The sequence below is a fragment of the Microtus ochrogaster genome, chromosome 6 (genome assembly GCF_000317375.1).
Source record: "Microtus ochrogaster isolate Prairie Vole_2 chromosome 6, MicOch1.0, whole genome shotgun sequence".
Taxonomy (NCBI): domain Eukaryota; kingdom Metazoa; phylum Chordata; class Mammalia; order Rodentia; family Cricetidae; genus Microtus; species Microtus ochrogaster.
In genome coordinates, this window is record NC_022013.1 from 61,761,647 (window position 1) to 61,775,740 (window position 14,094).

The 14,094-nt window shown below is 41.0% G+C and overlaps 1 protein-coding gene across 13 annotated transcripts in view; it reads right to left on the reverse strand.

Moving 5' to 3' along the window:
• Nucleotides 1-14,094, reverse strand: part of Erc2 (ELKS/RAB6-interacting/CAST family member 2) — a 907,844-nt gene that overhangs the window by 581,795 nt on the left and 311,955 nt on the right. For all 13 annotated transcript variants that reach the window (XR_003377058.1, XR_003377054.1, XR_003377057.1 and 10 more), the window contains one exon: nucleotides 10,020-10,187. Coding sequence is in view for 2 of the 13 variants with exons in the window: in XM_026779811.1 (XP_026635612.1) it covers nucleotides 10,020-10,187 (168 nt within the window). In the remaining 11 variants the exon portion in view is untranslated. The remainder of the gene's footprint in view (nucleotides 1-10,019; nucleotides 10,188-14,094) is intronic.

A 14,094-nucleotide genomic window follows, 5' to 3' on the forward strand; every position in this document is an offset into this window, starting at 1 on the left:
ACCCTCTGCACTGCACTGGACAACCAATAAGGGGCCTCGACCTTGGGTGAGGTTAATTCTTCTTCTCCCAGAGTCATTCATTGCCTGTAGTTCTTTGTCTAGGCGTGGAACCCTGCAAAATTTTATCTTTTCCATGTTGATGTTAATATAGTCATTGCTCAGGTCTTGTCTGTAAAAGCATTTCTAAACAAGACCGTTTCGCAGCAGACTTCCAGGTGTTCTGACTCTCATCATCTTCCTGCCCTAGCACCATGCCTAACACACACTAGTTACCTTAGAAATCACTCACAAGAGATCCAGAGAGGTTACCAAAATGATTCTATGACAATTTCTGTATCAGAATGCTTTAGAGAGCACATTTCTCAGAAATGTGTGTAGGCACATACGTGCGCGCGCACGCGCACACACACACACACACACACACACACACACACACACACACACAGAGTAGGAAATACAAATGTGGCTAAAGGTTTTCCAAAGACTTGAAACTGATATAGTGAGTTAATATCAAATGTTCTTCCTGCCTGTGGACGACACTGGGGCTGAAGGGCATACTCAGCCTCACCAATACCCTCAGAAACAGCTGGGGTCTCCCTGCCCTCCTTACCTTTCCTTCCTTGAGACGCTCTCTGAAGGGCTGCAAAGGTGCTCGTCCATTGCTGTTGGTTCATGGAAAGCCAAGGAGTCACTCCCAGCAAATGAGGAATGGGACCCTCTCCTGTCACAATCAGAAGGGACTACAACTCCAAGTTATAGTCTGTTCGACTTCAAATAAACAACTACCGGGGAATATTGAGGGGAAAATCCTATCTGATTAGAAGGACTCGAGAAATCATCCTACATCTGAAAATGTCAGGTAAAGCTCATCATGGAAGCCTGACGTGAGTTAAATCACAGGAGCTCACAGTGGAAGGAACGCAGGAACTCCTGAGAGTTGACCTCTGACCCGCACAAAGAACACCATGGCTCAAGCATCCATGTTCTCTCCTCGACACACATACACACTAATAATAACAAATACAATTTAAAGATTAAGTTAAATGACCAAAATTTTATAGAGTTCAATATATTTTGTTAAATAAAACTAATTTCCGACGGTTCATGTCTGTACAACTTATTACCTTGACCATATCGCCTAAAAAAAAAAAAAACTAAGAGAAGAAAATATCTGTGCAAAATAAATTCATGTACTTAAAGAAAAAGTACATCTAAAAAGAAGGGGCTTCTTCTTGCAGAGGCCCTGCCATGTGATCTAACTGGGCCTTTTAGGGCTGCTATAAAAATACACAGCAAAACATCTAACTGAAGCACGTGGGTCCTTCCTCAAGGGACATGGGAAGTGGACGTGCCAGAGAGCAGAGTCCTATCCTAAACAGCTTTCCAATGGCAGACTCACAGATGGGAGAGGCAAATGAACATATTTAATAAATCCTCTTTTCTGTAGCATTCATTTCTAAAAAGGAAAGCACGTAAGGCTGACAGTTCTGTTGAAATTCCCCCACGACGCTGTCACATCATTTAGATGGCAAGGGGCAGCTTCCCACAGACATGGCAGAAGCACAGACTACCCCCAGATAGTACTAACACAGAGACATGGGTGCTCTCATGGATGGCAGCTGAACTGGATGCTGTCACCGCCATTCTCAAGGTGTTCCAGGCAAGGACTTTACCAAGTAGACGTCTCACCAGCAGAAGTACCAATGACACACCTATCTCCTCTCTGATTCACTATCTCTCTACCCCAAAACAGTGGCCACTGATGATGAAAGGGTTTAATACAGAAATTAAAATGATTCAGTTATCTTAATTATATGTTTGGCCACCCGGGTCAGATAACATCCCCACAGGCTCAAAAGGGGAGGCCAAATTCTTTTGTTCCAGTAGGAAAATAGGTTGCTCAAAATATGCCTACAATAGCCAGGGCTTGGAAAGTTTTTGATTAAAAGGGGATTTTTGTTGGAACACTTATAATGAGATTTGAGTTGCAGTAACAATATAAAATTGAAAGCAGAATTACATACAAAAAGAGTAGTGTAAAATAGCACTATTTTAGTACAATGGAAAATAAGGTGTTTGTGGTTTTGCTCCATAAATTCTGTGTTGTCTGCTTTTATGTACTCCTTCTTGGCCTTTCTGAATAGCCATTCTGATTTCCAAGGCCTCCTGGACCAGATTCATTTGTGGTGGGGAACCCCCACAATCAACATCTCTGAGGCTCGACTTTCTTCCTCTGTTTTATTGGCTTTTCAGGACTAATTCGGGGGCATGCATCACACTGGTGTTCAGTTACAGGGCGGACAATGAATTTTCCTAATCCATTTAGTGTGCTGACAGAGCCCTGTTCACAATTTATAGAATTTCCTTTTAGACATCTACCTATTTCACAGTTCATTAGGATCCAAACTGGACACCTGTGTTTGTAAAGTCAGAAGCAATTTCATCCTAACAAGGTGTTAAATAAGGCATTTTCCAAGAACTCGAGCAACGACTGCACTAGACTCCTGACCTGTGGAAGGGAGTGATGGCCGCAGCTATCTAGGCCAACTTCTGAAGATCCTGAAAGTGCCAGGCAGCAGTCACTGGAAGTTCTCACTAGAGCTCACGACGGCCCTGGCGTTTCACCTTGGTTCCTTTGTCTTTCCTGTGGGTACCTGAGGAGAGCGACAGGCTGCTTGCCTAATTCAGCAGGAGAGTTAAAATCTATAAAAATAATAACCCCCTTAGCCAGTTCCTTCCCTGGCTAGCTACAAAGGCACTTTGCCTACTCTGGGTCTCCAAAGCCTGACCCTGACTCATTTTTATGTGACCCCAAACTTTCTATATCATTACTAAAGAGAGAACCAAAGCCTGTAGACATTAGGGGAAGGAAAGTGTGGTGTTTGGAGCTGCCATCATCCATGCTCTCAAAATGGGAACGCGATGCATGAGGCAGAAGTGGTGACCCCTGTAATGACTGTGGTTCCCAGCATTTCTTTTCCTATTGGCAATAAAGCATTCTGCAGACCTCCCACCTGTGGCCACCACGATAGTTACTGCTCTGCATGTTTACGCCGTTTTCTTGCAGTTAAAAGTGTTATCAATAAAACTTTCAAACGATGCCTTTCCCCGCCAAATAAAAACATTTAAAAATGTGGGCCAATAAGGGGACTGAGCTGGAAAAATATAAATGACAAGAGGACTGTGTGTGTGTGTGTGTGTGTGTGTGTGTGTGTGTGTGTTTTCAACAAGTCCCTTAATTTATTAGTTTTAAAGACATTACTTACAAAGCTTAAAAGGGGAACACTGTCCTCACGAGGGCAAAGGGTACCAGAGCCTGCAAATCTGGCTTGGCGTGTGTGCTAATAACTGTTTAAAAAGCACCTGCATTTGAAAATTACACAGGGAAATTAGCAACAGTCTATCTGAAAAAAAAATAAGAGAGATAGTAGCATCTTGAAGTCTGAAGTGGTTAGAAAGTCACTTCCCAGCAACCAGGACAGGAAGTGAAAAGGAAATCAGAAGTCCCTCCCTAGAAATCCCACATAAAATCAAATATATATTATAACAAACTTATATAAAACAAAAAAAGACAACTACTCTCTTTTTCCAAGCTTGTGGGTCTTAAAGACTCAGTAGTGGAGAATTATAGGCCATGCAATGTTCCTGACTCCCTATCACAGCAACCTTCATGTCACTAGACAGTGTGGCCTAAGGAATACGGACACGTGTTCGCGTACCCGTTTAACATATTCATTGTTAGAAATGTGGTTTCCTGAGTCATCTTAAGAAATTATAGCCCAAGTTTGCTCCATGATCAAGTTGTCACACTGAGTCACTGGTGACTAAGACATTGAGAGACGCTACCATGGGCTAAGAAAACCCCTCTTCCCTCTATCAGTACCTTCCATAAGCCCCCTGGATTGATCGGCACACTTCTGCTACAAATTCACTTACAAAATAAAATCCATTACAAAAATACAACCTGTGTATCACAGAAAACCTGAGGCACACTTTGTTCTCTACCTCTCAGAGAGAGCATGGTAGTTAACTTCCTGTATTCTTTTACTTTTCAGTACACAAAACAAACAAACAAACACATACACACACACACACACACACACACACCGTAAACATTTTTAAAAAAATAAAAATATTATACAATGTAAACTTTCTAAAAAGTACTAACTAACATCTCACAATAGTCTTATTATTGTGGCCATAATGTTACCTTGAGGACTCATACCCCTCCTTCTTAGCCAGGATAGTGTCACACCTAGTAAACTTAAGTCAAATATTAAGGCATTATTATAAAACTGCCAGGTCTCTGTGTGAGACCTCCATCCAGTAGGATCCTCATTGCTCATGGTGAAAACAGGTCAATGCCCAGGATCCAGTCAAGTCATTCACCATCTTCTCTGGATCTCTGACTTTACCTTAAACCAGAACAACTTCAATGGTGATTTCACAGGTGGTAATCCAGGTTTAACTCAAGTCACATTGAAAACACTCATCTGTAGTTTCTAGAACTCACTTTGGCAGCCACAGAACACTGGCCAGACATTTTGGTAATCAGACTAGATGGAAAAGCTCAAGACCAAAAACTCCTAAAATGATGCCTTCCCTACTGACCAGCACCTTGAAGACCACAGATACTCAATAAGGAACCTTCCGGTTACACACATCACTGTTATGTCAAGTTGAAGTTGAAGGAAAGGCTGAGTGGACCACAAGAGCCATCTAAAGCATCTCCAGGCACGTGCAGGAAAGCCCTGTTGTACGGAGGCCTGGAGAGTCTGCACCTCCACGTGCCCGATACCGCTCCTCAAAAGCATGAGCCAAGCAGGTCAGGTTTCTCAGAGTAACTTCGCTAGCACTGGCTTCATCCATAGTACACATAAATAGACATTCTGAATAGTTTGCAAATTTTAATCTCCTAAGGAGCTACTTATTTATATATCTATTTCCATTCTTTTCTTCCTTCACTTGTCTGCTATTAGATAGCAGACATAAGATAAAGTCTAGCTCTGAGTCCCTACGGGCTTACTAGTAACTAGGGCAGTGAGATTGCTAGGAGCTTATGGCATTGTCAGCCACTTCTCCATCATATATCCGTGTGCTGAACAGAGTCCATTCCCAACAAAGATAGTGCCATTGCCATGTCACAATGACACGTGAACAATGGCCATACCATATATGGCACAAAATCTGTTTCGATAAATATGTACATGCAGTCCACAGAAAAGAAGTTGCTAATCTTGAGACCTTTGGGGAATCTATAAGCTACCTGAACATATCACTGCATGTGAATGTAAGTATATATTGGCCAACAGGAATTTTTCTGGAGAGAGAGTCTACAGACTGTATAATGTTCTCATCTGTGTTGATTACATCATAAAAATAAAACCTATGGACCTTTTCTATGGAACTCACCACCCTACCTAGCTTACATTGCCCTTGCCTGTTGGAGCACAGAACCCCTATATTCCTTGTTCAGTGACAAGGACTTAGACATATAGGCCACCTCCCTGACTTAGCTGCAACATAAATTAGTAAAAAACAAACAAAAAAGCTTGAACATTGAGTAGCACTATCCCATTTCTTCTAGAAAGTACACATAAGATTGACCATGACAAGAGGTTTGGCAATTGTGATGAGCAGGAGAAAAGGCTGCCCTACAAGAAAGCAGAAACAAAAGTCTTAATTTGGGAATGGAGCCAACGCTCACTCAGTACCTGCTTTTATTTCTCTTTTGGGGACACACGGCTTGAACTGGCCATCTTCTATAACCCAGCAAGGCTTCCAACAATGGGACTGAAGCAGCAGTACAGTCACAGAACCTTCAACCTACAAACTGTCCAGCCTGAAAGATGAGCTGGGGTGATGGTGACACAGAGCTTATGGGAGTGGTCAACCCACGAATGGTCCAACTTGTGGCCTTTGCCATGTGAGGGAGACCAAGCCTGACACTTTCTGCATGGCCAGGAACCAGAGGCAGAACTCCCTAGAGACCCAGGACAGAACCAAACATGACTAGAAAAAGAAAAGTCAGTGAAATGATTCTTAATGATTGTACTCACAGATTGGTGCACAGCCCACATGTCATCAGAGGGGTGTTATTGAGCAACTGATGGGAGCAGATGCAGAAACCCACAGCCAAAGATGAGGCAGAGTCAGAGGAACCACGAAAAAGATGGGGAGGAAGAACTGTAGGAGTCAGAGGCAGTCAAAGACACCATGAGAATACAGGCCACAGAGTCAATTAAGCAGGGCTCTTAGGGGCTCACAGAGACTGAAGCAACAAACACAGACCCTGCATGGGTCTAAGCTAGGTCCTCTACACTTACCTTATAGTCGTATAGACTGGTGATCTATACTGGGAGTGGGGGTGTCTCTGACTCTTTTGCCTATACTTGGGATCCTTCTCTTCCTCCTGGGTTGCCATGCCCAGCCATGAGATGAGGGTTTGCGCCCAGTCTCATTGTATCTTATTAGGCCATGCTTAGTGGATATCCATGGCAAGTCTGCTCTTTTTTTCTGGGGGTTGGGACAAACGAGGTGTTGATCTTGGGGAGATGGGAGGGGGGAGAGGAACTGGTAAGAATGGAGGGAGGGGAAACTGGTCAGGATATAATATAGGCAAGAAGAATAAAATCTTAAAAAAAACATTAAAAGGTAACTGAACTGAACTGTGAAAGTCTGTCCTATATAATCACAGAGGCTAAAGTTGCAGATGAAACTCACAAAGCTAAAATAGAAAAGATTAGAAAGAATTTAACTTGTTCAAGTATCCTAGCAACCAACAGCAACAACACTAATAACAATAACAGCAATATAAGAAACTCAACTTGCAGTTGAACACTTTACTAAAAGAAAGGAAAACTCTTGGCTGAACTCTGTATTCAGATCTTCCCCACACTTACACGTGCTAACAGGGAGATGCATGCACATCCATGCACCTCCCACTTCCAAACATTATATTCCTTCGCTTTAAAAAGTGCTTTAATTCCAACCGAAATAAATGCTAGGACTTTATCCTTCCTACTTTCTGGATATCTTAATAATTACAAAAAAAAAATCCAAGAAAGAACACAAGTCAATTTATTAGCACCCCAACTGCTAAGCAGAGCATGCCTTGTTGGATGGGGTAAGACGGTGAGCAGGAAACATTAAGGGAAATACAAAATAAGACGTGGCTGTGGGGTCCTTTGAAGCTATTTTTAAAAGTAAAATGTTATGTTAAGACTCATGTGGTGTATCTCTGTACATGTATAATTATTATTCCACTGATTTATTGCACACATGTCAAAGAGCGCCTGGGTATTTGTACAAGTTAAAACAAACCAACCAAAGAGCCAAGCCACATAGCCACAAACCCAGACAACTGGCCTCCCACCTCTCACCCCACCCTTCATCCCACCGCCTCCCAAACACAAAGGTCCTACTTGCAGAACCTTCCTGACAGACAGGAACTATTATGCCAGTTCAACTGTCATTGTGCTCCAGAGGAATACCCAGTGGTGGTGACCATTTATACCACATTGCAGATATCCGGCTAAAAAGCCAGCTGGCAGCACAGATACTCCAGAGAAGCCAAGAAGAGTCTTTCCATTTCCTTCGAGTCTGACAAGCAATTTGGAATGAGTCAACAATCAAGCTCCAAGCAACTGTCCCATGTCACCTCTTCTGAGGATGAGCTCCACATCCCTCAGCTGTGTTTAACTCACATCTTTCAACATAGGACATAATGAGATGGAACATATCTCACCTAACGACCACTCTCCCATGAAGCAACCACTTATGAGGTAGGGAGACTGTGGCTTCCCTGTTGAGCTAAAGAGAGGAGAAAGAACTTCAATGCATTCTACCCTGCTGCGATCCCTTCCCCATGATTCAACAATTATAGCTAATTTCAACAAAATTGCTTTCTTCAAGAGACAGACATCATTAGGTAACTTGTTCCTCTGTTTCCATACACAGCACTCTTAATAGAAGAAAAAAAGGTAAAGGAAAATTCCTTGGATGTTTCAGCCGATAGACTTATTAATGTGACACTCTCAACATCAAAGCAGGAGTGTAGAAAGACCATCTCATTGTCCTTGCAGAAGAGTGACTTCATTTCTACTTCAAAGCACCCTCTCTCCATTGGGCCATTTAATTATTGAACATGGGATAGAAGCTGCCCACATAATGTCACCTCTGTCTTTTTCATGAAATATATATGGGTCTAATTTAAACTGTGTTAATTTGAAAGAAGTAAAACAGAAAGATGGGCAGGCAGATTACCACAGGCATCAGTATCAGGCAGCAAGAGGAGAAGCCTTTCTGAACTGGCATTTCTTTCTCATTTTTGCCTTCTGGATAGGAACTGTTGGGGGACCTGGGAGCCTGTTTGTTCAAGCAGGCTGCCTTGGTCCACACATTTCCCCTCACCCAACTCACAGTAACACAATGACAATAGCCTTGAGAGGAAATACAGATCTGCAGAGGTCTTTGTGAAGCAAAAACTGTGCTTCTGAACAGGAGTCAGTGAACTACCTCGCCTGTGCACAACATGAAGCGAGAAGGAGCCTTAACTGGACACCCCAGTGCCTGCTCGCATGACCTGCTTCATAATGGTCACACTGGGAGGGTTGGCAGTTGCTTTCCATGGGAGATGAGACAGGAAATACGCTCGACTCTGTGGGCCACGCAAACTCTGTAACAGCTGCACAGCCCTGCAAAGAGAGCAAGAAAGCCGACATAGAGAATAACAGGCATGGTGGGTTCTAATAATATTTTATGAAATCAAGCAAAGTCCAGATTTGGATCCCGTAATCCAGTTCTAGATTGACAACTGCTAGAGGGCAGAAACATCTAATGAGTAGACATGAATCACAATGACACTGTTAAATGTGCAAACCGTAGCTACAGTGATTAAAGAGCTATGCTTTAAATTTCACTAAACTAGTGCATTTAAGTGGCCTTGTGTGATTAACGGCTCAGTACTGAATAGCAGAGCTCTAGACGGACACTCTATATGGACACCCTGTCAAATGAGATAAAAGTCATCTTCCAATTTATACCATTAATGTATGAGTTAAAAAAGAAAATGCCCATGCAACTTTGACTGAGGGCAGAGATCTACACAACAACCCAACCAACTCGTAAGACAAATGTAACTCCTCCTTAACTACTTTAAAGTCTATATGTACAAAGACAGGTTACAAAGAACCCCAGAGAACACGTATGCCAATTATGTTGCCTTTTCCCAGAGTAATCCAAAAGGCACTGCCTCAACACACAAATCGGCTTTGTTTACTAACTTCTCTGCTATATCGCCTGTCACTTTGACAGCTGTTTTATTTATACAACAACTAGTGAATAGGTTGCATTTCTTATAAGACAATGTGTAATCCAACCTGAAGAAGCAAGAAAAGAGGATAATAACACCTGGCATAGCTTTTTGGGGGAGCGGGGGATGCTTCTGTTGTTTCTCTATGTATGAAACAGAAATAACAGACCAATATTTCCTTCAAGAACATTTTCTTCATTTAATTAATAAGAAATCATCTTTACAAATGATGTCAAGTAAGGCATGGGCTAGTCTAACCATTTTATGATTTTGATGAAATTTAATCATTCCAGATACAATTCCATAATTCTCAAATCCAAAAATGCTCTAAACAATGGAAAAATAGAATGGAAAAACTGTAAATATGAAACAACTTCTTGGGTAAATAACATGAAACACACCAACAGTAGACAATGAATCTGGTCTTCATCCTTATTTATCCCACTTCATTGTGAGACTGTTTTCCCTGCAGAAAGAGTCACATGTTTGGTCTGGGGGATTGGCTCAGTTGAGGGGACGAGGGGATGTCACAAAGCTATGCTACACAAACATGAATCATGTTTGAAAACATCTGAAATTCTGTGAGTCCCAAAACACGTATGGCCCCAATAGCTTTGGAAAAGGGTTCTCTACGGAATTTCTCCCTGGAAAAAACACAGTATATGGTGATGTGTCCCTGCTCTCCAGAGCGTAGACATTGCCTTACCTCTGTCTGAAGGATGGCAGCCCTCTGTTCTTTGGCAGTAAGTGACTCTTTAAGCACTTCGATGTGTTGCTTGCAATCTGAATTTTGATTGCTAAGGGTTTCAAGCTTTGTTTGTAAGGCAAGAAGTTCTGACTCCTTCTTGGAAAGTTCCTGCTTCAGCTGGTCAATCTGGAAGACAAGACAATTGCAAAATCTGAGAAAATTCTCTTCAAACAGTTTACACTTGACAACTATCCGTTTCTCACTGTTTTCAATAGGCAGCAATTATAGATCCAGCAGAAAATGCTATGAATCTGCTTATAGAGATGGCCCTGGTCTGGAAGAGACCCTACTGAAACAAAAAATAGGTGAGTGCCTTCCACCTCACTAAGACCCTGGGTCTGTGATATCATGAAAGCATCCTGTCAAAACCTACTTGTCTCAGAAACCCAGAAGTCTACTGTTAGTGTGCAGACCATGGGAAAGGGAAGGCAAAATAGTTATTTAACCTGAGCTACAAGTTCACAGTGGAGACAATGGCTCAAGGGTACCATTTGAAGACATCTTAAAAAGAAAAATAATTTAAGGCATTAAGGCTCTTATTTTATTTCTATTTAACATAAAGAAGACAAAGGAACTTAAAATATATATGAGGTAAAAGAAAAAGCAATGAAAAAAAACACTCATCATTTAAATCACCAAAAATGAAAATAATAATAATTAGAATTAATTTTATCAATACCATCCCATATCTATCTTCCTCTTGCCCTCTTTAGAACTGTCACTGAATTTTGGGATCATATTTAGTTTTATCACTAACTTTTACATCCATACAGAATATATCATTTAATTTTTCATATTTTATAACTTTGTGTTGCATATGCCTTAAGTATTTATGTCCTAGAGATTAAATATGTCCAAGCAAACCAATGCACACAGATTTCAATCATTTTTTACTTAAAAAGAGAATTCCACTGCAAGAGTTCACCTCAACTTATTTTTATCTCTGCTACTTACGTAGTATTTATTCTAAATTTTTAATCCTTTTTGTTTTTTAGACTTTTAATCTTTACAACATTGATACTCTGAAAATATATGAAACCTGATCATATAGGCATCATCTTTTCAAGCCTCGATCTAGGTGTGAAATTGCTGGACCATGTAGCATGTATATCCATCTTAGTCATTATTCTACTGTTGTGAAGAGAATCACAGTAGTTCTTAAAAAGAAAGCATTCTGTAAGCAAATGCTTACAATTTCAGAGGTCCATTATCCTCACAGCAGGGAGCATGGCAACATGCAGGCAGACACAGAGCTGGATAAGGAACTGAGAGCTCTACACTTGAAGGTACTGACAGCCCGAAGAGAATGAAACTGGGCCTGGCTTAGGCTTTTGAAGTCTCAAAGCCCACCCCCAGTGACACAGGTCTTCCAACAAGTCCAAATTCAAAAGTCCCCATAATGAATCACAGTCTCAACAGTGTTGAAAAGTCAGTTCCAAGTCTTTCTGAGACTCATAGAAATCCCTTGAACTGTAACCCCCGGTAAAATCAAAATCAAAAAGCATATCACACACTTCCAACATACAATGGCACAGAATGTATATAACCATTCCAAAAGGAAGTAAAATGAGCATGGCAAAGAAATACTGAACTAAAGCAAGTAAAAAACCAGCCAGACAAACTCCAAACCCTGTATCTCCATGTCTAATGTCAAAGTGCTCTTCAGATCTCCAACTCCTTACAGCTTTGTTGACTGCAACACCCCTCTTTCTCTGGGGCTGGTTCCCCTCCCTGTTAGCAGCTCCCCTCAGCAGGTATTCCACCCCTCTGGCAACTCCACCATCTTGGAGTCTTCAACACAATCCAGGTTTTTACCTTCACGGCTTCACGCAATGTCCTCTCTGAGTCTCCATTCGGCGACACCATGGACACATGCCTGGCCTCAGCAGCTTTCCTTAACTAAGCAGGAATATTCCACACCCCTTTCATACATCCTTCACTCTAAAGGCAGAACCACATGGCCAAAAGTGTCAGGTTCTACTGCTTGCTGGGGCTGGAACATGGACCCCTCATTCAATTACATCTGCATCAACTTTCTGCTGCTGATGGTTCCCTTCACTGCTTAAGATTTTCTTTAATTCCCTTCCACAAGGTGGAAACTTAGCTAGGCAGGGTCTTGTCCTGAGGTAATCATTCACTTTATTCTATTTAGCATAAGGATCTCCTTTGAACCTCTTATTACTTGGAGCAGTGGACTTAGCACATTACACTTCCTGGTGCTCCTTTTCCCAAACTAAACATTTTGTATTTTTCCTTCCTCAGCTTGCTCCTTTCCACATACAGAGTGGCCACTAATAACCATGCTACAGAGTCAATACCAGGATATCTTGAAACTTCCTCTTCCAACACCATTAGTCCAAAAACTCTTCAATTTAGCCTCAGGAAGATTTTTTGGACAAGGCCAGAAAGCAGCCACATTCTTCCCTAAAATATCACAAGAACAGTCTCTTGACCACTTATTAAAACTCTTCCCCTATAAAACTTCTTGAGTTGTGCCCCCACAGTCAACATTGTCTTCCATGCTATATGCTTAAAGTACCCAATCGTTTTTCTATCCCAAAGTCCCAAAGTCTTACATATTGCTCTAAAAACCAGTATAGTTAGGGCTGTCCCAATACCCTACTCCTGATACCAACTTCTGTCTTAGTCACTGTTCTATTGCTATGAAGAGACACCATGACCAAGGCAACTCTTATAAAAGAAAGTATTTATAATTGGGACTTGCTTACAGTTTCAAAGGTTTAGTTCAATATCATCAGGGCGGGAAACATGACAACACACAGGCAAATATGGTGCTGGATAAGGAGTTGAGAGTTCTACATCCAACTCATCAGGCAGCATGAAGGGAGTGACACTGGGCATAGATAGAGCTTTTAAAGCCTCAAAGCCCAACCCCAGTGACACTTTCTCCAATAAGGCCTCCTAATCATTCTCAGGGCAAACCACTTGCTGATGATAAAGCATTCAGATCTGTGAGCCTATGTTACCGTTCTCATTCAAACCACCATAACATCTTAACCCAATTTTACCAGATAAGAAAAAGAATGTTTCCCAAAGAAGTTATGTTAATTTTCATGACCACAAGCAGCTTGTAAAAATGCCATTATCCCACAGCTTTCCCAGGACATAAGATCTTTGAAGATGGACTTTTAGGTTTGAGAAAATTTTCTTTTATTATAATCATTAAAAAAATTTCTTTAAATCATTAAAGAATGCTTATATTACCCAACATCCTACCTCCATCTCCTGCCTTTCTTCCTTTAATATGTTGTAATAAGTCACATCAATGGACTTTCAACATTATCTGTTCCTTGTAGTTTTTTGAAAACTTCACTGAGTCACAACATATAATATTTTTCAGTGCTTCTGTTTGCAGATATTCTTCCAGGATTTTTCATCTATGTTTTGGGGTAAGAACGCTCTGTTCTATTCCTGCCTGTGCTGTTGTACTTAGGGTTTGGTACACATTTATCTATGAGAGTTTCTTTTGATGTGCTTGGAGATCTTTTCTGTAAATTTGGATTGTTTTTTATTTTGATGTTCATTAGAAAACATGGGCAAAAACATATATTTTTCCCTACTAAAAATTCTACATTGCAATTAAGTTTCTATATTAATTTGAAGGAAATTTTCATAAAACTTACTTATCTCTTCTACCAATGTTATCTAAAATTATGCATTCTCAAACATTCATCTTGATGTTTCCTTGTTTGATCTCATCAAAAGTATGCCAAATTAAATGAACAAATCAGAGATCCAGTATCAAAAGTGATAGTCAGACAAGTTCATTTTTGGTTTCTGCTCATTAATTTTTGCTCTTATTTTTAAATTTTTCTTTCCTTGTGCCTTCTTTGGGAATATTCTACTTGCTTTTCCTAAATTCACCTCATTAATTTTCAGCACTTCCCCTCATTTCTTCCTCCCTTCTTCATGTGTGTGTGTGTACATGTATGTCACAGTTGTGCACGTATACATGGTGGCCAGAGGAGGATGTCATGTGTTCTCCATCTCTCCCCACCTGCTTTCCTGAGAT